Consider the following 26023-nt stretch of genomic DNA (forward strand, 5'->3'; position numbering starts at 1 on the left):
AGCCATATGGTGCAAGGAAACCTGGGGCTTTTGCTGCACCAGCTAAAAAGAGAGAAAGAGAGAGAGAGAGAAGCAGAAGGGAATCACCAAGAAAGAGAAGAATGATGATATCCAGCTCAAGACCCTGGGTGTGCCAAGCTCATACTCACCAGGTGTGAGCCCCTGGAGTTAAATTCAATGTGCTATCATCAGCAAAACTGGGGATAGGATTTCCAGTCAATGGAAGAAGGTCATTAATACATAAGAGGAAAAGAGTGGGAGAAAGAACTAAACCTTGGGGAACATCAGCATTAGTGGAGAAGTTGTTTGTTGTTGTTTGTTTGTTATTTGGTTTTTGGGAGCATTAGCAACTAAGGCCATATTGCTCCAGAGATATGCGGTGGTCATTCCATGACCTTTCGGCATCCTCCGTATTTGGTGGTCACGGGCTCGAACCCCGGTCTAATCAAGAAGCATGTGCTACCACTGCCGCTCCTGCCCACCTGGCTACGGAGGCGCCAGTGGAGAAGTTAGAAGACAGCCATCTACCATCACTTGCAGTTAGCAGTCAGAGAGAAAACTGCATACCCAATTACAAAAAACAGCTAGCAAACCGTAAGATGGAAGCTTATTTAGAAGACCTTTATGCCAAACATAATCAAAAGCTTTTGAAATGTCAAGAGCAACTGCTCAAGTTTCACCAACTTTTCCATTGAATTTGTTCAAAGATGGGTAACGTAAGCCAGAATATCACCAGGGGAGCAACACTGATGGAATCCATACTGGCAATTATTGATCAGATGAAAAGTTTCTAAGTAGTTTAAGAGTTGGCAGTTAATAATTTTCTCCATTACTTTGGAAAGAGTAGAGGTGATTGCAATGGGACAATAACTGGATGGGAGGGATTTGTCACCCTTTTTATGAACTGGCTGGATATGAGCAAATTTCCAAGCAGAAGCAAAAACACCTCTGGAATAAGAAAGTGAAAAAAGGTGACACAGAAAAGGAGTCAGTTCTGGAGCATAGGTTTTGAGAACAAGTGAAGAAATACCATCAGGATCTGGATCTTTCTTAGCATCAAGATTGTTCAAAATTCTTCTGACATCCTTTTGACGAAAGACCACAGGAGGCATTGAATGGAACATACCAGGAATGAAGGGAGGTTCTTTACCAAGATCATTAATACATGAGTTGGAAGAAAAATAGGACGCTAGTTGGTCAGCTTTATCCTTGGCTGAAGTGGCAACAGAACAATGTGGTTTAGACAGAGATGTGTAAAAGTTGTGGCCAATAGCTTTGGAAAGTAACCAGAATGCTTGGCTACCATTTGGACAAAGAAGCAAGATTTCTACTCTTGGCCTGTTCGAAATCTAGTTTGGACTGATTAATAACTGCTTTACAATTGTTGCGAACTTTGGTGTAGGCAGAATACAAACCTCGAGATTTGGATATGAACTAATTACGATATGCGATTGAACAGCCACAGCACATTTATTGGAAAACCAAGGTTTAGATGAAGGGCAAGATTTTAAGGTGGTGTGCGGAATAAAGGATTCTGTCCCTGCAAGAATAATTCAACACGATCTGAGCAAATCACGACATTAGAAGTTTTGAAACATTAATCCAACCAAGGAAAAGAAGAAAAGAAATACTGAAGATTATACCAATTTTGCATTCTTGTAATGCCAAACAACACGAGATTGAGAATGGCCTCCATTGGAGAAGAGACCATAACCAAGTTGTGATTTGAGGTGCCTAGAGGACCACTCACCTTGACCATGTACTTGGAAGGGTTGTTTGTGAGAAAAAGATCAAGTGTGTTGGTTGTATGGTTGGTTGTAAGAAAGTGAAAAAAGATGGCAAAGAACAGGAGTGAGTTCTGGAGCACAGGTTTTGAGAACAAGTGGAGAAATGCCATCAGGACCTGGAGCTTCCATAGCATCAAGATTTGTCAAAATCCTTCTGACATCCTTTTGATGGAAGATCAATGAAGGCATTGAAAGGAGCATGTTGAGAATGGTGGGAGGTGTTTCACCAAGATCATTAAAACATTAGTTGGAAGAAAAATGGGATGCTAGTAGGTCAGCTTCATCCTTGGCTGAAGCAAAAATAGAACCATCTGGTTTTGACAGAAGTGGGAGCAGAGATGGGCAAAAGTTGTGGCCAATAGCTGTGGCAAGAGACCAGAATGCTCGGATATCATTAGGGGAAGAAGTAAGTTTTCTACTCTTAGCCTGTTCAAAATCTAGTTTGGACTGATTTTGACATTACAATTGTTGGAAGTTTTGGTTTATACAGAAAATGAAACTGAAGAATTGGAAACAAGCCAATTACAATATGCAGCATTCTTCTCCTGAACAGCTTTAGCACATTTATTGGAAAACCAAGATTTAGATAAAGGATGAGATTTTAAAGTGGAGTGTGGAATAAAGGTTTCCATTCCTACAAGAATACTTTCACTGACACGACCTGAGCAAACACCGACATCAGAAGTTTTGAAACAGTAATCCAACCAAGGAAAAGAAGAAATCTCACAGGTCATCCCATTTTGCATTCTTGTAATGCCAAACAACACGAGGTTTGGAATAGCCATGAGATAAAGGCTCCACTGGAGAAGAAACAATCATCAAGTTATGATCTGAGGTGCCTAAAGAACCACTCACTTTGACCATATACTTAGAAGGGTTGTTTGTAAGAAAAAGATCAAGCGTGTTTTGGCTGTATGGTTAGGATTGTCCGGTATTCTGGTATGTAAATGAACAACCTGTGCGAGGTCATTAGCAATTGCAAAAGCCCCAGCATCTTGACCAGCTGGGTCTGTGTGACTAGAAAATGGAAGCCAGCTTGAGTTGTGAATATTAAAATCACCGAGGAAAATTACCTCATTGTTAGGAAAGTTGGACTGAAGAAAATGAAGTTTCAAAGAGAGGAAGTCAAAGAGTTCCAAGTGATTAGTGGAGTTTGGAGAATGATAGAGGCAACAGATGAATTTGACAGAATGTGGTAAAGAGATTTTAAGCCAGAGAAAATAGAAAAGTGGAGATTCCAAATTACCAAGTCTGTGACAGGGAATATCAGAATGGACATATGCACAAGTACAACCTTTGAAGTGAAAGGAATCATAGAACAAACAATTCGGACAACTGAGATGAGCGGTGATTGAATCAACCGATAACTGAGATTCAGTCAGAAAAAGTATGTGCAGTTTTGCAGGCTAAGTGGAATGGACATCATTGAGAGTAGAACTGAGACCACGTATATTTGCCTAATGAATGAGGAAGTGTTTGGGAGGTTTAGATCCTTTCACAGATAGGTTTGCTTTATTAGTCTGACAATTCATGATGTAATAAGTAGTAAGTAAAAGGGGAGGCGGACATGCGGTATGAAGTACTGAAATTTTTGGATATGGGGTACATATTAGCATTAGTAGAGACATATGATACAAGAAAGCAAGCTTATACAGCAACAGCAAAAAAAAAAAAAAAAAAAACCCCATAACCTTTCCATTTCACCCATCCATTTGCTCCAAAAGTTTGTCTACTTCTTCCTTGAATTTATTTAAGGTATCAACTTCCACAACAACAGATGGAAGTTTGTTCCGGAGATCAACTACCCGCTGGCTAAAGGTAAATTTCCATACATCTATTCGATAACTGACTTTACTCAATTTCACTTTATACCCTCTTCTCTTGTTCAGGTTTGCAATCTGAGCAAGAGGAAGAATTCCATCAGCACTCAGCCTGCTCAATCCATTCAAGGCCTTTTACACCTCAATCAGATCACCTCTCAGGCGCCTAGTCTCCAGATGCTGTAATTTGCAGAACTTAAAGTGGAACATCCTTAACTTAACATCCTTCCTAAAATGAGGCTTCCAGACGTGTAAGCAGTTCTCAAGATGTGGCCTGACCATTGCCTTATACAAGGGGATAATCACCTCCTTATCAGTGCTAGCAAAATTCCTGTATATCATTGACAAGACTCCACGACCTGCTCTGGCAGCCTGTCTGTACTGCTCAGGAAACTTCATATCTGACTGCACAATTACCCACAGGTCTCTTTCATTCTCCACTACCCAGTGAAACACAACCCAGTTGGTACATTTTTCTGGGGTTACTGCTACCCATATGCAGTACTTTGCATTTGTCAATGTTAAACTTCAGCTGCCACTTCTCCACCCATCTGCCCAACTTTTCCAGATCCTGTTGCAGCAGGATACAGTCATTACCAAACCTGCCAAACTTTGTATCATCTGCAAACTTTGACATTACGTTTCATATACTTTCATCAATATCATTGATAAATATATACAAAACAACGATGGGCCCAACACCAAACCTGGGAGGACACCACTAATAACATTAGTCCACAAAAAGCGGTGTTCACTGATTACGACTCTGTCATCTCCCACTTAACCATCCTTTTATCTATTTTAGCAACTTGCTCTTAATGCCACACTGCTCCAATTTATACAGTAGTCTTCAATGTGCAACAGTATCAAAAGCTTTTCTGAAATCCAAGTATATGATACCAAAATTATTTTTTACATCCAGTTCCTTTGTAACCATGTTATAGTATCCAATCAAATTGGTCAGACAAAACTACCCCTTAACAAACCCATGCTGTGTCTGAATTATTACTGCAGTCTTGTGTAGATGATCCTTTAATGCTTCTTTAACCAGTGGCTCCATTATTTTCCCTGTAACAGAAGTCAAACTAACAGGTCTGTAATTACTTGTGTCACCCTTTGTCCTCCTTTGTGAATTGAGGGGAGGTCCCCAGTCTGTGGGGACCTCCCCTGAGTCCAATGATGCGCTCATAATTATTGCTAAGGGTTTGCTTACTTCCTTTGTCACCTCCTTTAGTATAGCTGGATAGATCCCACCCACCCCAGGTGCCTTTGTCATGTTTAACTTCAACAATTTTTCCACCACTTTGCTCTCAGTTATTATAAAATCATTTAACTCCCTATTAGAGTTTGATAAACATCTGGCATTCCTCTCCTCAAATAATTCCTCATGTGTGAATGTAGATGAAAATGCTCATTTAGTTTGGCATCTATCTGAGAATGATCATCTACAGTCAAACCATTGATATCAAGTGGACTAATCTGATTCATGCCCTTTCTTTTAGAGTATATATAAGTAAAGTCTTTTTTGCTGTTTTTCTTTGCATCCTTTGCCAAAGATTTCTCATAATCTGCCTTCGCTTGCCTGACCTCCTTCGTAACTTGATTACAGACTAGCTTATATCTACCATAGGCTTCTGAGTCGCCTGATAATTTATATGCATCCCATGCATCTTTCTTCTCTGCCACATGTCTCATTAGTTCATCTGACATCCATTTGGGTCTAAATGCTGAATAGTATTTCTTAGATGGAACAAAAAGCATAGTAGCTTCCACGATTACTTCACTGAATGCTTCCTATTTAGAATTTGCTGTTGGCAACATCATCAGTTGTTCCCACTGTATAGAATTTAAAAAAAAATCTCCGAGACCACTGTAGTCATTTTTACGAAAGCAAAAACCTTTCCTTTATCCCTGATGGTAGTTAAATCTTTAAGTATATCCCACATCAGTACACTGTGATCACTGCCACCTAGTGGTTCCTTTATCTGTAAATTCTTAATATATGAATAATCACTGCTGATAATGAGATCAAGAGTATTACCCCTCTGTGGTTACCCCTTGAACATGTTGCTGTAGAAAACAATCCTCCAATAAATCCACAAAATCTTACTAGCATGCAAGTGGCCAACCCACAAGTCCCAGTCACTATCTGGGAAGTTAAAATCCCCCATTATAAGACATTCTGATTTACTGGCTCATTCTTTTTCTCTGTATAATTGTTCATTATACTCTTCAGTCATTAGGCCTATAACAAACTCCTATCCTCATTTTTGCTTTCCCAGTGCTTATGTCGCACCAAACTGACTCAACATTACACTGTCCATCCATGTCAACTGGATGCACTTCCTTAGATTTTGCATGTTTCTTAACTAACAGCATAACCCCCTCCTCCCTTGATATCCTGTCTATCCTTTCTGTACACATTGTACTCCCCTAATTCCAATTCTGCATTCCTTATATCTGTGTGATACCACGTCACTGATATCCCAACAATATCCACCTTTATGATTTGACCAGCACTTCAAATTCATCAAATTTATTTACTATAATCCTAGCATTGGTGTACATGCAAGTATACATGTACCTGTTCTTACTGTTACTTACTCAAACACAACCCATGAATTTACTTGTTTCATGACTCCCAGCAGTTCTTGAAATCCCAGCAACTTGATTTCTAGGCTGCTGCTCATTCCAATAGAAGCAGTGCAAGAATCGCTTTCACCTCTGCCTGTGGCTAGTGTTAATCTATTAGTCTGTGAATCCCCCAAGCTAGCAATTTTCCGACCCACCTAACATTGCCTTGATAGCACCAGCAAATATTCTTGCACCCTTTCTATTTAAGTGTATCCCATTCCTGTAGTAGCAATCTCTCCTGTTAACAAGCATAGACCACACTGAGAAAAATTCTACTTCACGAGCATTGCATAATCTCTCCAGGGCTGAATTGATTGAAAAGGCTCTCATCATATACTCCCTCCTATTGTGTCTGGGCAGAATTGCAGACACTTTCAAATTTAACCGTAATTCGTGACTTTTTTTTTTTTTTCAAAACTGACTTGTGCTTGTTAAGTAAATCCGCAGATCTCCTACACAACCCCAGGGGCTCACATCTGGTGAGTATGGGCTTGGAAAATCCAGGGTCCTGAGCTGGATATCATCATTCTTCTCTTTCTTGGTGATTCCTTTCTACTTCTCTTTCTCTCTCTCTCAGGGTAACTCGGGAAATTTTTTTTTTTTTTTTTTTTTTGGCTGGTGCAGTACAAGCCTCAGGCTTCTTTGTACCATATGGCTAATAATAATAACTTAATGTCATTAGTGCCAATGTGTACAATGAAATCACCTTTTGTGCCCTTAAAAGATCTACAATGTCATTAACCTTTGCCTCTGGCAAAATAACCTGGTCCTCTTCCACCTATCCTTGTTGCACAATACATTTCCTGTTTACCAGACAACTGAGTCAGCAACAATAACTAGCTTCTCTGGGACCAGCGGCATTGAGCCGGACAGCCGAGAGCTCAATGGGATCCCATTTTAAGCTGAGTTGGAGCCTAATTTCTTCACATGGTAAGAGCTCCTTGATATAATGTGACCTTGACAATGCCCCCACATACACACTATTTAGATTCCCTTCTGGCAGAGTAGATATTAGCTGATCCAGAAGCCTCGTAGAGCGTTACCAATAGGTTCGGTCTGGTGTGTTAACTAGCAGCCGGCCTACGAATCCCATTTTAGAGCCGTATCCTCGAAAGTAAGGAAGATTAGATCTCACCATGATGTCCACCATAACCTCAAAAGACATCAATCATACTGCATGATGGAAGAGATGGGGGAGGGTTTACCGTAGCATTACTCTGTAGACTAAACATGGATTCCACCACTTTAAGCCTCCAATAAGCATAGTGGTGGTATTGCACCAGTTGATGAGAGTCATCTACCACCTAGTATTGCTTGGTAACACAGAGGGGCAGTATTGCTCCATGGGGTGTGGGCACAACAACTCAACCTCTACTTATGTTGATTCGCACCTGGGTGGTCACCCACAGTGTGCTAGGTGCCATATTTCAGGACTTGGACATGGGGGTTATACCTAGGGTTACTAACAGTCCCACCATTGTGAAGGTGCAAGATCATAACAAATAAATCAATAAAATCTGTTTGAACAGAAATGAAATGTTAGATAACTAGCTTACATATAAACAAGAAGCAAATGGTATGATGTAAACAAAATCAATAAGATAAATAAAACTGGAGGAAATCAAAGAAATTCAACAAAATGGTAATCATAACAGGAGATGGCAGGAAGAATATGCTCACTTGTTTTTTTATTGCTATTTGATTTATTGATTAAAGCAGTTTATTCAGATAAATCACTTTAATCACTAAATGAAATGGTCATTGAACTGCCATGAGTTTGGCAGTCACCAAGATTTTGTATATCGTGAATTGGTGTTTTTTTTAAACTTTTCCAAGCAGGGGGGGATAGTTTGCAGTTCATTATACCTTGTAATAGCTTCTAACAGTTTTCAGATAGTCCCCTCCAAGTGCAGCCGTTTAAGTAGAACCCCAGGTGTTGGTCGCAATTTTCAGTTGGTAGGTTAATGAATTAACCTGGCAAGAGACTGTTTTTCAACTAATTTAGGCCTTTTAGACAGTCTTCCAATTTCATCCCTGCCCACCACTAAATTCTTTCATTGTTTTGTTCACTAAATTTTTTCTAAACATTTTCAACCATTTATTAATTTTTAGCTTTTCAAAAATTTATTATTATTATACATATTTTTAATTTATTATTATTATACATATTTTTAATTGGTTCTGGTAACCTTATTTTATCTGATCTGTAATAAATAACAAAATATGAAAATAACAGACTACACATTCACTTTAAAGCTGGACCATATCATAGTTTTTTTTTGTTTTTTTTTTGCTAAGATCAATCAGTTAATCTCATTAAAAGTGAATATGAAAAATATTCACACAGTTCAAGACAGGGTTGCTAGCTTTCTCTGAAAGCTCTATCATCACTTCATCAGCAAGTGAATTCTGACATATCCATGTCCTTAGAATTCACTTGCCAATGATATGGAATGAAAATATCCACAAGAATCCATCAGTGGTTACTCAGCCAATCATCAAAGACTTTGATGTCAGGTTAAAATTTGAGTTCCTTGGCCTACGAGAAGAAGCCATAGTGAAAGCACTATTGAGATCCCAGAGTTCTCAAAGTCTTCATTCCACTCACCAAAACAGAGCTGAACAAATCACTGGCTTTTCTATAGCTACAAACACTAAAACCAAGGATCTTATTTCTCTAACTGAACTTGTAATGTACAGTAGCTATTAACAAAAATCTCACATCTCAAAGCAGATCAAGAAGAAATCACTGTACTGATATAGGCCAGTTTAGTGGACTGGCCATGGTCCTGTGGTTAGCATGCAGGGCCACAAGTAAAGAGTTTGCAGTTAAATGCCATATGCTACCATCCAATAAAAAATATGCATGAGACACTATGAACTGTAGCAACTAAAATTTGAGTGCCCTTAATCCAATATGTAAATAGTCACAATATATAAACTGTTATGGTCTTGTTGGCAGTATTGAGATATATGGAAATTTAATTATTACAGGTAGAATGTCCAAATTCAGCTTCCAAAAACTGAAATGATGCAAAATCCAAACATATATACATATTTTTATTATTATCTCGCTATACATTAAAAAAGTTTCCCTCCTAGTGATATTTATTCGAGCCAATGGGAGAAGAGTGATGCGGGTGACGTGTACAAGTGGGCAGGGCAATTACGTTACTAAAATGTGCATGTAAATAATTACACAGATGATTTCCTGATTAGATTTCAATCAGCACATTATAATGTTAATATAATAGTATAATTACGAGAGGGGTATAGAAGATTTGACTTACTCCGTCATACCTCTACATTTTACGTGGGACAAAATGGGAAATAAATGACGCTGATACAAAAATATGTGTAAAGTAGTCACTTGGTTGAATAGTGTCTCACTGCAAGATGTTGAGAGGTTTCATTTGAAATTACTGTTACGTGAAGCGAAACATCTAAGGTGTTTCGAAGACATGAGAACTGTGAAAGGAGTAGTGTATGAGACTTTTAAAGAAGCTACTCAAGTGGCAGGTGTAAGCAAACCGGTTGATCATGTGAAGGAAACTCTTTCCAAAGCAGCTTCAGTAATGATGCCGAGCAGGTTAAGACTTTTTTTTTTTTTATATTTGATATTGGCTGGGGTTGGTGGGTGAGTGAGCAGGGGACAGAGGCCCCTAGTTATTATTATCATTATTTATTTACTTAATTATTTTTTTTTTTTGCAAAACCGCGCCATTTCAATCTGATGCAAAATTTGTCCTCTTAATAGTACTGACGAATTGGTTCTCTCAATTTGATTATATTAAACAATATTTAACTTAACACTTTGGAAAACTCCATTCATAGCTTTGATCTATATGTTTATTTTTAGCAACCAGCACTTTTAACTGCCATATGTAAACATATCTCAGTAGACTTTCTATCATTAGTAAAACATGGTTTTACTAATGATAGAAAGTCTACTGAGCACCAAATGAAGTCCACAATCAACCAAATTTATTTATTTAATTATTATTTATTTTTTTATTTCATAAAAAATTGCATTTGCATATGAACAACCATACCTTCACTGCAAATAAAAACACGGTGAAATGTGTGCTGCAATTAGTCTGTCATTATCAACCTAAGCGACATCTGTGATGTTTCTTTGTACTTCCTTCTCGCTGGTCTTTAATAATAGCTATTGACTGAAAAGGTGGCCTTCACTAAACTGTTAGCATTGGAGGGAAGTGTTTTGATCCATAATTTTGAACTTAAATTCTATCAGGAACACAGTTAGACATCATTCTGTGCATTTATCCGTTTTGAAAATGAATCTTTAATAATATTAATCTCTATATTAGTTAAATCCTTACTGCTTTCTAAAGAAGGATGACTACAACATCTGTGGACAATGTCATTTGTTCTGCATTGAAAGCTTTTCCCAGGTGTTTATTATAGCTATATTTGTTACTCATACCTTCTTAATTATGTAATGCTCGGCTGTTTAATGCGATATGTTAGTATATTAAACAGGCACAGGTGTATGAATTAAGATATTCAAACACAGCTACAAAAAATTTTGTTTATAATTTCCACTTTCATCCAAGATGCTAAAGTATAGTCAACTAAAGTATATGGGTTGTATACATAACATTCAGAAAACCGAAAACTGGTTTGTTTCCTATTTTAAGTTTGTTGGATAAATCGATACCTGCATTTCACACAAGAAGATTATTATCCACACTCTCCAATTCTTCTTTGAACTGAATTTTTTTGCATTGATTTGAAAGCAAATAAAGGTGTTCTGATATTCAAGGGAATACTTTCCTATAGCTGCCAAAGCAGTGGGAAAGTTTTTGTTGCTGACATGAGTAATTACTGACCAGTAGTTAGTTTAACTTCTGTTCCAGGTAAAATAGTGGAGTCACTGGTTAAAGATGCATTGCAAGGTCATCTAGACAAGATTATAGCAATAATTCAGACACAGCATGAGTTTATTAAGGGAAAGTCTTGTCTGACAGATTTGATTGGATACCATGATGTGGTTACAAAAGAACTGGATGCAAAAAATAATTTTGATATCATATACTTGGATTTCAGGAAAGCTTTTGACACTGTTGCGCAGAATGGAGCAGAATGGTATTAAGGGTAAGTTGCTACAATGGATAAAAGGGTGGCTGAGTGGGAGAAGAGAGAGGGTGGTAATCAATGGGCATGGCTCTTCTTGGACTAATGTTATTAGTGGAGTTCCACAGGGTTCGGTGTTGGGCCCACTGTTGTTCTGTATATTTATCAATGATATTGATGAAGGTATATCAGGCTTAGTGTCGAAGTTTGCAGATGATACAAAGTTTGGCAGGGTTGTTAATGACAGTAATGGCAGTGTGCTACTGCAGCAGGATCTAGATAATTTGGGCAGATGGGCTAAGAAGTGGCAACTGAAGTTTAACCTTGACAAATGCAAAGTACTGCATATGGGTAGAAGTAACCCCAGAAAAACGTACCAACCATGTGGTACTACACTTAAGGTGGTAGAAAATGAAAAAGATGTGGGAGTAATTGTGCAGTCAGATATGAGCAATGCAGACAGGCTGCCAGGGCAGGTCATGGGGTTTTGTCAATGATATATAAGAATTTTGCTAGCAGGGAAAAGGAGGTGATTGTCCCTCTGTATAAGGCAATGGTCAGGCCAAGCCTTGAGTACTGCGTACAGGTCTGGAGGCCTCATTTTAGGAAGGATGTAGATTTGCTTGAGCGTGTACAGAGAAGGGCAACAAGTTTGGTGAGGGGAATGAAGGGATCCTCTTACCAAGAGAGGCTTAAGTTCTGCAAATTGCAGTGGCTGGAGACTACTGATGGGATTCTTCCACTTGCTCAGATTACGAACCTAAAGGGGCATAAATTCAAATTGAGGAAAGACAGTTGTAGAATAGATGTGCGGAAATTTGCCTTTAGCCAGCTGGTGGTTAATTGCTGGAACAAACTTCCCATCTGTTGCTGCGGAAGTTGATAGCTTAAATAAATTCAAGGAAGAACTGGACAAACATTTAGAGGGAATGGTTGTGTGAATTTTTTTTTTTTACATAAGCTCATATGCTTGCTTTCTTGCACCACATGCTTCTATTACTATTACCACAATTATACGGTAACTAATTTATAAGAAAAGTCAATAGCCATTACCAATAATTGGCTATTTTGTGACAACTCCAAATTGTAACTATAAACAAAGTGACCAAAGGAAATAGCTATAAAAGCAATAAGAGCAGTAATTAAATACAAAGCGAGAAATGTTGAATGTTGATCGCTTATTTACTGAATCGTAAATAAGCGATCAACATTCAATGATGGACCAACCTCCTCTAGTGCACCCCATTCTGTTCTCTTGCCTCTTAGTCCTCCACAGGTAACCCCCCCCTCCCCTAGTGGTAAATATTGCCCACTTTGGGAACCAAAGTGGTTCCCAAAAGCCTGGTTTAGAAGGACAAATGATGAATAATGATGATGACGACAAGTATTTGCCCATAAGCAGATCCTTAACCTTCAGTGTTTATACATGCTATATGAAGTGGTTTCCCATTGCCTTCTGTACCTCTGTGAAAGTCTGTGGCTTCATGTGTCCAGGGCCAGTTTGCAAGGGAGGGTGGTGAACTCACAGCTTCACTTCAGATGGGATAATTTAAAACTGGGTGACAGAACTTGAAACTAGACCTTTCCTAATGGGTGCCAAGTGACATCCAGATCAGATGAATATTGGAAAAAGATAACAGGAAATGGAAAAGAAAAGGCAGTAATACTGTGGGGATTGATCACAGTTAATGATAAAGGCATGGGTTTTAATTTCAGGAAAGGAGACTATGACAGTTTAAGATGTCATCATCAGCCATTTTCAATTCAATATCGGATGAATACCTCTCCAGCAACTATCCAGTTCCTTCTGTTTTGTGAAATGGCTACAGGTTTGTGGCCATTTCACAAAACAGAAGGAATTGGATAGTTGTCTTTCAGGTTTTCTTTTAGTTCCGCTTGGGTACCATTCTGTTACATCCATCTGTCATCATGTCTTCAAGATATGTGTCCTGCCCAAGTCAATTTCAGTTCTTTAGTTTTGATAAGAATGTCCTTTACTTGAGTTTGCTGGCTAATCGATGCATTTCTCTTCTCTTCTTATCCAAAAGTCTGATTCCTAATATAATTTGTTCCATTCTTTGTTGTGCAGTTTTCAGCTTCTCTTCCGTTCTTTTGGTGAGTGCCCAAGTTTTACTTCCATAAGTCATGATGGAGAGTATACATTGGTTCATTATTTTACATTTCAAAATTGGGATATTGCTCCTCAGTATGCAACTATATTTACTGATCGCTATCCATCCGAAATTTATTCTTCTCTTGACTTCCAGCCATTTATCATTATTACAGTTAATGACTTATCCAAGATAAGTATATGAATCCACCTTTTCAATTTCTGCTGCTTCAATGATTATATCCGTTCCTGTGGCATATTTGTTCTTCATTACTTTTGTTTTAACTGTATTCATCTTTAGTTGAAAATCCTTAATAAAGTCTGCATAACTGATTAAGACTTTCCTCTAATTCTTTGGGATCATGGCTTATAATCACAATGTAATCTGCAAATCTGAAATGGTTTAGGTACTCTCCATTTGCATTGACTCCTCTCTGCAACCAGAAAGGAGTCAATTTCTATATTTTCTTCAAAATCATAATATATGGGGTATCTGTGCCTTGTCCTTCCAGTGCCCGAAACAATGCCTCATGCTTTATGGAGTCAAATGCCAGGCATAATGGCATTTTATATTCATTCTTTCTTCATTAGCTGTGATATTACACAAAGGTGATCAATAGTTGAGAATCTTGTCCTAAAGCTAGTTTGTTCTTTTGACTGATTCTCATCAAGTATTTTTTCTAATTTGTTAGTAATGACCCTTGTGAATAACTTGTAGATGTGGGACAACAAGCTAATTGGTCTATAATTTCCAATTTCTGATTTTCTCCTTTCTTATGCAGCAAAATTACGATTACATTATTTCACTCCTTAGGGGTCACACCTTTCCTAATGTATTTTGTGAAGAGTCTTGCCAGTTTCTGTCATGTCACTTCCTCCTAATTTTAACAACTCTACAGTAACTTCATCTTCACCTGGGGCTTCTTGATTTTTCATAATCTTCAATGCATGTTCCACCTAATCAGGAAGGATATCGGTTATGTAGTATGTATTGCTAATTTGTGATCCATCTTCCCCACTGCTGGCATTATTTCCTTGCTCCTTATATAATACTTTATAGTAGTCTTCTGCTATTTGAATTATGCCTTCTCTGTTAATTATAAGCACACCATCACTATTCTTCAGATTCAGTATCATTTGTCTTTCTGTGTTACTGCTCATGACTACTGATTTTAAGTCCTTTGTTTTCCCTTAATGCTTGTTCTACTTTTCTTATGTTAAATCCTCTTAAGTCCACTCTGAGTCTCTTTCTAATGGCTTTGCATAACTAAGTTGTTGTTGATATGGGGGTTTGATGGCGCATAAGCTACTTTGGCTATAATGCACATAACTAAGTACACTCAATTTTGTCCTTGTCAGTGTTTATCTTGCTCTTCATTTATCATCTTCAGTTCATCACGACAAGTGTTTCTTGACTAATTTTTTTCTTCTTTGGACTTATTTTTACCTATCGATTTTTTTGGGCTTTATCACTTTCAGAAAGTTGTTTTATTCCTTGTCCCGAAAGGTCTGCAGAAGCTAAAACTTGTTCCAAAGTTCCAGTACATACTACCTTTTCTCTTCTGTTATCTCAAAGACCATATTATTTACTCGAGTCAGTTTTTCCCTTTCTTTTCTTATATTTATATCAAGTATGCATTTTACCATTCTTCTGTGACCACTTCCAACATTTACCTTGTTCAGGACAGTAGCATCATTCACAATATATCTTCTGTTAGTGAAGATGAAGTCAATTTCATTAGTTGTTAATCCATTTGGGCTCTTCCATGTTCCACTTTCTGTTCACCCTTTTCTTGAAAACAAAGTGTTCCCCATTACTGACATTCCTTGAGATTCTGCAAATTCCACAAATCTTTCACTTCTTTCATTTTCCTTTCTTATATCCAAAATTTCCTATAGTTCCCCTTTCTGCGCTGTTTTGTCTCTTTCCAACCTTAGCATTGAGGTCCCCCATAATGATGGCGTAGTGAGTTTTCTGTTCATCTAGAAGTCTCTAAATTGCTGTGTACATTTCTTCAAACTCTTCATCATCATCATGGCTCGATATTGGTGCATATATCATTATATGCCTTTAGTTTATACCTCTTAGAAATCCTGAGTAGTAGTCTTAACACCCTTGGTGATGTACTTTTGAATTCCAAAATGTTTTAAATATCTTTATGAACCACAAAGCCAACTCCACCTTTACTCTTTTTCACTGTTTCCAGTGGTATACAGCACATTTACACTTGATAAACTTATGATTCTTTTATTCTTCTTGTTTCAGGCAAGCTGATGATATTCCAATTCGCATTTTCTAATTCCTTTTCCAGCTCTAAAATCCTATTTTCACTGATGAGCAATCTTACATTGTAACAGGCCAAGTTCAATTTCCGTGCATGGCAGTCTGGTCGTACCCAGAGATTCTTCACCCTCTGCTTCCACTCTGATCCCCTTGCTGCCTTAAGAAGGAGAGTGAAAGCAATTTGTTTTTGTCGTGTTGTCATATTTAATAAAGTGTTGGAGGGTTTGGTCTTTTCCTCTTCATGCTGACCAGGCATCTTGAAAAGAACCACTCTATATGTTCGTTGAAAACAAAGTGACGTAACAGGGCTTACCAACGAGGTGTTCGTGAGTGGATTTTAGAGAGGCAGGCCAACCAGACTTCTCTTAAATCTTCTAAAATAGAAAGATATTGGATCCATCAATGTTTTAGACTGAGTTTCTGATAACATACAGAATGTATGTTCCCCTCTAAGCCCTTAAGATGCTATGTGGCCTCTATTAACTGGGCAGATGGAAGAGGAATTATGTAATACCTTTAAATAATGGAATATCTTTAAACCACAAAAGCTACAATGCATATTTAACATTAAAAAACACAGCATGAGAGGATACCAAGATTGAAGAACGAATAAGGAGTTGGCCAATTTAACAGAGTAGTAAAGGATGGCACGGGAGAGTTATGGAGCAACGAAAAGTACCGAAGCCTACAAACTTGATGTGTAATAGTTCCACACAAAAAAAAGGCCTCCATAGCCGAGTGGTCAGGAGTGGGAGTGCAGTGGCACACGCTCTTTGAGTAGACCGGGGTTCAAGCCCCTGACTGCTGAATACGGTCGATCTGCCAACCCGCACTGGACCAGCGTGGCAGATTATGGTCCATTTTCCCTCAGCATGAATTGTTGAGGAGGCTTCCATCCTGCAGTGGGTTGATAATGGCTGCAATTTACTTTTTTTTTTTTTTTAGTTCCACACAAAAGGTAATTGTGTGTAATAGTTCCACACGAAAGGTAAAAATGTTTCTAATTTCCTTAAATGACACTGGCAGGGCATGATGTGAAAATCTGCAGATGATATTAAGTTGTTGTTGTTATTTGGTTTTTAGGAGCATTAGCAACTAAGGCCATATTGCTCCGGTGCGGTGGTCATTCCCTGATCTTTCCGCATGCTATGTATTTGGTGGTGACGGGCTCGAACCCCGGTCTAATCAAGAAGCATGTGCTACGCACTGCTGCTCCTTCCCACCTGGCTACGGAGGCGCCATGATATTAAGAGTGGGAGTGTGTTTAATGTTCAGTACTGGGCAGAGTTCCCTCAGAACAACTTGGATGAATTTCAAGGACAGTCAGAAAAGTGGCAACTATGTTTCAATGCTAAAAAAATGCAAGGTTTTACATTTCTTTCACATAAAACTTACATACATGCCAGAAGAAGTTAAATTAAAGACAATAGAGGAGGATAGAGAGAGATTTTGGAGGTTATGACCCAGATGGTTCTCTATGTCCTGATCATATACCAATGGTGTTCCATCAATGATTTATTAAACATTCACTTGTAGAGATAGGGCAGTCACAATTCCAATAAAGAAATGTATAAAGCAATGGTGAGGCTGCATTAGGAATACTGTGTGTCTCCCCTTCCCCAACCATGCCTAAAAAAACAACATGAAGGTTCTTGAAAAAATCCAAAGATGGACAGCATACTTAGAGAGATTGGCAAACTGGTGCTTGTATGAAGACAGACTTCAAATATGTATGATGCACAGCTTGGTAACTAATACTTTACAGGTGAGGATCTTAGTGTGGTCTATAAGGTTCTAAGAGGAGATAGTAAAATGAATAAAGGTGAAATTCTGATTGTTATAAATGATACTAGAACTAGGATCCATAAATTCAAATTACTGGGGAAGAATTTTAAACCGGATTGTTTTCTTTTAGCTTGCAGGTTGTTAATTACTGGAATAAGTTACTTCCATGGGTAGTTGAGACCAACAGCATGAGGAAATTCAAACATCAACTTAATTGGCATGTTATGTAGGTGCAAGTTAAGCCAACCTGTGTTTGGAAGTTAAACACATACAGATGTCCCCCTTCTTCCCCAGCTGTGAGGTTGCAGTGAAAGTATATTCTAGTTCTCTTTATAAGCAGAAGAGTGACAATAACACCATACAGAAAAATTGATTAACTCATACGAAAAGGAGCTAAGAGCTGATTATACTGCAAAACATGAAAAAAAAAAAAAAAAAAAAAAAACTTGCAATATAACAGTCAAAGGTTATATCCAAAAAATAAACAGATAGGTACATAATGTTACATAACAGACAATAGATACACAACAGACAATACTCTGTGTATTGTTTGCAAACTTACTATGCTAAAGTACTGTGTTTTTTATTTGTGTGATGAAAATAAGTTTCCAATTAGAAAACCTACTACTATCTGAGGCCAGTTAAAAAGTACCAAGTGAAAATCAAGCTAGTAAAAAGCTGCTGTGTCTTAAAAGATAGATATGGAAAAAAAGATGAAAGTGGAACAGTTTAGATACTTATGAAATGGGCTCAACAAACTCAGTCGCTATTTGACAGGTAAGTCTAGTGGCTGTGAAGTTAAAAATGATAATTCTTTGCTTGCTATCACTGTGGTCTGTACCTTGCGAGGTGCAGTTTGCAACAAACGTACAGTATTGCACAGTACAAAAGAACTCATAGGTTGGGCACTAAACAACATTGTTTTACTGCTTTAAAGGAATATAATGAAGAATGATAGTCCAATCAATTGTCTGGATTTTGTTAGGATAGTGGAAAATTTGTTACCCAGAGAGCATGTTGTAATCAGTTTCTTATTCAACATCAATACAACAAACTTATCCTTTTGCAATTGATCAGAGAAAAAATAAATATGTGAATACTGTTCATTTGTGAAAACAATTTACTGTTTATTTTTTTTTTTTTTTTGATTTGGTAGTTATTGGCGCATCGGCTTCTGTGGCCATATTGCACCTCCCAAGGTTTTTGCAGTACTTTGATCCAAGCCCGAGGCGGGAATCGAACCCGCGACCTTTGGGTTGCCGGGCAGGTACTTTACCCACTCGGCTAGCCCGGTCGGCTTTACTGTTTATCTTATGAGTTTTGTTTGCATGCATGATCATTGTAAGTCAGTTATTTGTTAATGTGGGAGTGACTTGGCAATATATAGATAAAAGTTAATCACATAAAGAAATTTAAAAGTTGTTCATTTTCACGGAGTTTAGTTATAATTACTCTTATCAATGGACTGTCCAATATCACACTAAGATTGATTAATATCAGCTCCTTCCTTTGGGAAGTGGTATTATGTGAATTTAATGTGCTAAGGAGCAAGACAAACATCAATGTTTTCACCCAATTGCACAACTAGAGTTTATTGTGTAATGGCTGTTCCGGAAGTTTTTTTTGTATCCCCCCCCACCCCAGTTGGACTTTTGTATTCATACTGTATATTAAAAAAAATTATACAGTATTAGCTGTGTGACACAAGGTATTCCTAGGCTTTTGCTTTGCCAGATGGGGGTGTGGCTAAAAGAAAACTTCCTGCAATCCAGTCTAAACCTCTCCCACCGTATCTGAATTTACACAAGTAGTACAAATCTGTATTGTTATTTCAAAAAATATTTTTTCAATAATATCCCATCAATACCCAATTTTAAATTATTAGCAATATAAAAATGGTCATTAAACCAACCTGAGAACTGAAAATACACGGGCCATCTTTCCAATAGCTCTAATTTTGTTCCTAATTACTTCTTTGCGTGCACTTGCTGCTCCACCTGTAAAGATGAGATTCATGTTTAGGTATACACTTTTTACTTAGTAATTCTTAAAATTCTTAGTAACATTTAAATTCCTAGTAAATCATGCCAAATTACGTATTAGTAAATTAAAATCAATTAATCAGCATATGCACAGAGAGTAATTCCATACAAATTTCAATGTTTTACATTTCCATTCACTATATCCAGTGTAATGAATGTTGTCAAAACTATCCAGTAAAAAGCTATTAATATCAATATAAGCAGTGAGTAGAAATTTATATTTATGTATTTAGTGTTAGCACTATAAAAATTCTGAAAGCTTGATTTGCTATAAAACTGAAATCAGATTCTTTCTTGATATTAGAACCCAGATGAGCTCATCCTCATCTAACTATTTCTGACCATCTCTCAATTATGGCCACCTGCATCAAGGAAAGACCTATGTGATTTAATTTTCACAGCCTGCCTATTAAGCTGGTACCGGTTTTCTTCAATAGGGATTCAATTTCATCCCTCCTTCTTTTATAATATACTGCCCTGCAGAAAGTATTTAGACATCCCCTAACATATGATTCTAATTTGCAAGCAGCATATATCATGCAAATTTTTGTAGTTATGCTGCCACATAAGCATTATGAAAGATACAGAGGTAAATCATGTCAAACAATAAGAAGTGAGTCTGATCATGGTGTACAACACAGTGCTGGCTGAGCTGGAAGAGTATCTGTGAAACTGATCCTATGATTTATCAACCAAAGTCCACTCCATGGAATTATTATGAAACAGAAAAATGAAGATTGATCATGGCAATTATTTCCACCCAAGCTATCAAAAACCAGAGAAGTTAAAGTAGAAGTTAAAACCAGAGCACATCACTCAGTATATTCAGATAATTTTAAATCCTTTCACAAAGTTACTGTAATGATCAATATCACTGCATTGGGGCAGAGATATAAAACCAATGACCCACCAGCTATGCAGCTTGGGAGAGAGTATAGGAAATATATATAGTGAGTGGACCCTTATATACCCGTCATTAATTTGTACCCTAAAATGGTGACGGATATAAAGCAACAGGCCCACATATTATAAAAATAACTGATTTCAGGGAAGTCACATTTAAGCAATAAACTCATTTTTAAGTTAAGTAAACAACAGTAGACTGTTGAACTCTTTGCAATCTGATGTCGTGGCTGCTGCAGCATTGCAAAATTTCAATTCCTGTATGATATCATGATAACCAAAATAGTTGGAATTGCCAATTATATTTCATATGAACAATGTGAAAAATTAGACTAACATTTACATTCAACTGTTAACAGCAGTTGTTTTTCATTTTAGAAGTCAGAGTATCTTATGCTCTGGTATTAGAAGTATTTAGACATGGTGCAAAAATCTTGTAACAGACTTTCCAATGAAGCAACTGAGAAGTTGTTAAACTTTCTGAATCAGAATTTGAATGAAGGTTTTTTTTTTTTTTTTGTTAACATGGGACTAAATAAAAAAACAAATATAAAGAAATCATTGAAGAATGAGCACACAGAATTCCATTTTTCAAGAATGTATTTTGTACACTGTATCTCTTCTCACCAACAAAATGAGACAAAAGGAATTCAAAGGGATCTAAGTAAAAAATATTGTTCATGAATATTTTGTTCTTGGAAGAATTATTGCATTCAATGAAATGCTAACCCTCAAAAGCCAACAAAAGTGGGGCTTTATTTATTTATTTAGCTGACTAAAAACAGGTTATGTCAGCAATTATGCCATATTTTGGAAAGCCTATTAACTTGATAAGATCAGGCTCAACTTTCATCTTAAGGATCATCTCATTCAAAAACTGATTCATACTACAAAACGTACTATGAAACAGTTTTTCGTTGAGATGGTGGAGAAAGTTATTTTTCTGGCTTTTGGAAGTATCAGTTGCAAACAGTTTCAAGGTGCAAATCCATCTCGAAAGGTCATTCATCACAAGCAGTTTTGAAAGAGGTTGCTTGTTCAGCTAGCTGCAGATGTCCATTCATTCTAGAAAATGGCTATCAAGTTCAGATGCAGAAGACAGATGGAATATCTATCCTAATCTTGTGATGACATACGAGAATCCAAATAAGAAGAAAGACTATCGATATGTAGTGACAAAAATGTTAGAAGTAGAAAAGAAACTGTTTGTTATTGTGAGATAGTCTCAAGAAAACCCGGATTGTAGTATTTTGAAAGTTTCAAAAAAAAAAAAAGCAGCAGTTTGAGTTTCAAGAGTTGCAACATTGTATAGTGTACAATGTGATATTTCTTGAAATTTTTAAAATCTTTAAGGATTTATAAGATGTTTCACGATGAAGTTTTATACAGGGTGTCTCAAAAATACATAGCATAACTTCAGGAATGAGTTCCTCATATGTAGATAATAAAAATATTTTATATCAACATAGTTCCGGAAATTCTTGATTCCCGAGTTATTAACTGGAATGTCTTATCTCCCGCAGGTGATTCCCTTCATCAAAAGGTACTCCATTTAAGCAACAGAACCTTCAATGCGCCACCCAGGCAATTGCCTATCTGCGCCAGAGTCTTTAAACTTTTGTAATACATTTATATTTATGTGACTTATCATCACTTTAGTTGTTACTCTGCCAAAATTGTTCTAAGCATTTCTGTTGATTAAAGGATTCTTAAAATTGGTCTTTAGCCTGTGGTCACACAGAAATAAGTGAATATCCTGTGTGACCACAGTTTCCGCCCCTTCCTCGAGGAGGAAGACCTCTACACGTTTGGCGGTAAAATTCAGCTTAACTCTTTAAAAACCTTAAAACTGTAGTCTCACACTGGGTCTCTTTCCAAGTGCAGCACTGTTTCAATCATAATCAGTTCTTCTTCGGCTTAGGGACATAGCCTTTTCATACTCAGGGCAAGTATGGTCTACTGCAGTATGCTCTGCTGTTATCTTCCTACGTTTGCAGTTTATGCAACAAGGTGGTCTTTCTTTATTAGCACAATCTTTATATGAATGGCCTTCAATAGAACAGAATCCGCAGCTCGCTCTCATTTTGCAGAACTTGGCTATATGGCCAAAGGCCATACATCTGTAACATTGTGTCACCATTACAATGTCACGAACTCGGCAAGCAGACCAATTTATGAACACTTTCCCTTTGCTAATTAGCTGTTTATGGACGGGACCTGCTATCTGCAATATCCAATTGTTTAGTTTCTTATTCTTTGCTTTATTTACTGATATTACGTTAAAGCTTTCTTGAAATACACTTTGGTCCACGCCATAATCCTTCAAGTTCTTTATCCACAATTGTTCTTTTAACTCTTCTTTATTTATATCTAATTCCACATCAAAGATCAGAATCTTGGGATCTTGCTTCTTTACTTTTTCCACGCACAGTTTCAGTTCTTTAAACTTTGGACAATCTTTGAGCAAGTCTATGTCCTTCTCTGATTCTGCTTCAAGGATGATCTTGTTATCCCGTGCAGTTCTTAAGTTTTGTACCCTGATTTTCTGTAACTCTGGTCTTACTTTTTTTATCAGATCTTCTTTGATATCTTCACTACACTTATGTTCACTATTCTTCGTAGTAATAACTACCACTTTTGGTTTAACACACTTTTCTTTTAATACAGTAGCATAATCCCTTTTTTGCTCCTTTTGAATGTCTCTCTTTTCAGCTTTTAAAACATGTATATCTATTTCCATCTTTACTATAATCATCTCTAGATCATCCCAGATGTTCATTATCTTAGTTGCCACATTGCCTGTAACTCGATGTTCCCTTTGCAGTAGGAGAGCCCTCAATCTCCCTCGTGCCTCTGCAACTTTTTCCAAACCTGTTACCATTGGTCTTTGTTCCGAACTGCTTGCCATAGAATTTAACAACTTTTTCATATTATGAATCATCTCTAGTTTCTTTTCTGGTGTCCATCTATCCTGCTTTTTCCTTTTACCACCTATATCACGAGATTCCACAGTACTATCAGTTCTTCCACTTGCTTCTTCAAGATCTACATCTTCCATTTCTTCCTGAGTCTCGGATTCTTCACTCTCAAGATCACTCTCTTCTTCCAACATCATCTCTGCTTTTTTCTTGGAAAGAGAGCCAGTGCTCGACTGTTTACTAGACATATTAAAAGGCTAAATTTGCCAACTATTTACAATTGAACTTTATACAAGGTCTTTAAGACCAACTCAACTAAATAAATTTTTAAACAAAATTCTCTCCGCTCTATCACTCAGTACCCGTTTGGCCGGCCAGGGGAATAAACCCCTAGCCGCTCACCCCAGACGTCGTGAACGTAGGGCAGCTAATCAGTGCACGTCGTGCAACGGAAAACTCAATAAGCAACAAATCAATAAAGAAATTTTAATCAAAATTTGCTAATTACGCTTCTGATAAATCACTTAGTCAGTCCCCAAGATTAGCTTCCTGGGGCTACATCAAAAGGTACTGACAGAATCTGGTGGTTTTCCATTCCAACCATGTACTCAAATCAGGAGCAAGCGGATATGCACTTTATGTATGGTTTGGCGGACAGCAATGCTCTGAAGGCTTGTCTTTTGTACCATGAAAGGTTCCCAGAATGAAGCTGTCCAGACAGGAAAACATTTGAAGGTATCCATCACCGCCTTTGTGAACATGGGACCTTTACACCTCGTGCTGCCAACATAGGACGACCAAGATCTACGACTCCTGAAGCACAGGAGGAGATTTTGGATGTTGTGCATGTCACTCCTGGAATCAGCACACACAGAATAGCAATGCAACTGACTATTCGACTATTTGGAGAATGTTGCGAGAACACCAACTGTATCCTTACCATCTGCAACGCGTACAGGCCTTGTCACCAGCAGATTACCCTGAGCGAGTAATGTTCTGCCAGTGGTTCTTGCAGCAGTGTGGTACAACTCCTCACTTTCTTGCCTTAGTGATATTCAAAATGAAGCACAGTTCACACAAGACGGAATCCAAAACTTTCACAATCAGCATGTATGGGCCGAGGAAAACCCACATGCAATTCTTCATTCACATCACCAACAGTGGTTCAGCCTCAACGTCTCGGCGGGTGTTTTTGGTGATAAGTTATTTTGGCCCCATGTACTTCCAAACAAACTCACAGGGCAGGCGTACATTCTGGTTAATAACTCCGGAACTATGTTGATATAAAATATTTTTATTGTCTACATATGAGGAACTCATTCCTGAAGTTATGCTTTGTATTTTTGAGACACTCTATATATTAGTTCATGTAACCCAAATGTTAAAGTTAATAATTGGATTCTAGAGCTGGACTGAATGGGAAAGACAGTGAAAATAATTCTGGACTGCAAAGGATTAACAATACATTTAATGATTTAAACATACAATTTATATTAATTTATTTCTCCTTGATGCTGAACCGTTTTCTGCCCCCCAGCTAGAAACCCAGATGATGTGGGCCCTTGGAGGCATTATTGATCTTTCAGCAAAGAAGTATCTAGTGTTGATTTCATCTTAGACTTCTTCATTGCATTCAGTACCTCCTTGTGGCAACAAATTTCTCCTAGAGAGAGAGAGAGAGAGAAAGAAAATACTCTAAAGGCATTTGAAGATCTCTGCATTCAGGTTCTTATCTAAAAACTGCTTCACTGACTCTCAAAGCAATCCATCATTGATGAAATTCTTAGTTTTTCCTTCTCCATCTCTTCAGTAGGTGACTCCTCTGCAGTTTTGAATTCACTTAACTAAACCAGGTCTTGAATGTTAAAAGCTTTTCGATGTGGTCTTGAATGTTAAAAGCTTTTCGATGTGCAGTGTAATTTTTTTTTTTGGTGTTTCCATGTAACATTCACACAGAGAGAGAGAACTACTTCATCACAGGTGACTACACTGTTTCTAACTGTATTCAACACGACAATGAAGCCTTCCTAAAACTCCCTTAAAGTAGGCTTGTTTTATGCATTGGTAGCCTCCAATGCATTTGATGAATGTGATCATATAGTATGTGGTGACAATAATGTGATCACTTAAAATTAGCAATTGCATTTTACTCTATGGGCTGTAAGGTTGATGTTGCACTGGAGGAAAGATGAGACTATTCAACAAGAACTGAAAAAAATAAGACATACTGTCACTATTCCACTTCTACAAACCTATCAGTAAATCATCTAATCAAAGTTTTTTGGGTGACCTGAAGCATTGTCAATGATCAGCAATGTCTTCTCTACCAAGACTGCTGATCATTGAGTTATTGAGGCTTTATTCTAAGAGTGTGCTACAATTTTCCTTACAAAGTCATGATAGCATAATCACTCTTAGAATAAGGCCTCAATAACCCAAGCCTGTGATTTAGAAGCTTTGCTTCCTGTTGGTTGGAAGTCAAACATGGAGGCTTGGGTTATCAAATGTGTTCATCACTCAGAACCCAAGAGATTTGAAAAGCCTTTCAAAGTACTTCGGTTCTGAGTGGTAAACAAGTGCTGAATTCAACTTGAAATTCCATATACAATTAAGAAGAGTAAGCTGATCCATAGAGGCTATCTA

The 26023-nt window shown here is 37.5% G+C and overlaps 1 protein-coding gene across 3 annotated transcripts in view; it reads right to left on the reverse strand.

The window, feature by feature from the left end:
- LOC150083673 (serine/threonine-protein phosphatase 2B catalytic subunit 2-like) overlaps positions 1-26023 on the reverse strand; it is a 341700-nt gene that overhangs the window by 27404 nt on the left and 288273 nt on the right. For 2 of the 3 annotated variants that reach the window (XM_090378116.1, XM_090378114.1), the window contains exon 11: positions 19430-19514. In XM_090378116.1, the coding sequence (XP_090234242.1) occupies positions 19430-19514 (85 nt within the window). The remainder of the gene's footprint in view (positions 1-19429; positions 19515-26023) is intronic. The other variant, XM_090378115.1, reaches the window with a different exon arrangement.

This window comes from Mastigoproctus giganteus, chromosome 7, assembly GCF_048544385.1.
Source record: "Mastigoproctus giganteus isolate SK-2022 chromosome 7, ASM4854438v1, whole genome shotgun sequence".
Classification (NCBI taxonomy): domain Eukaryota; kingdom Metazoa; phylum Arthropoda; class Arachnida; order Uropygi; family Thelyphonidae; genus Mastigoproctus; species Mastigoproctus giganteus.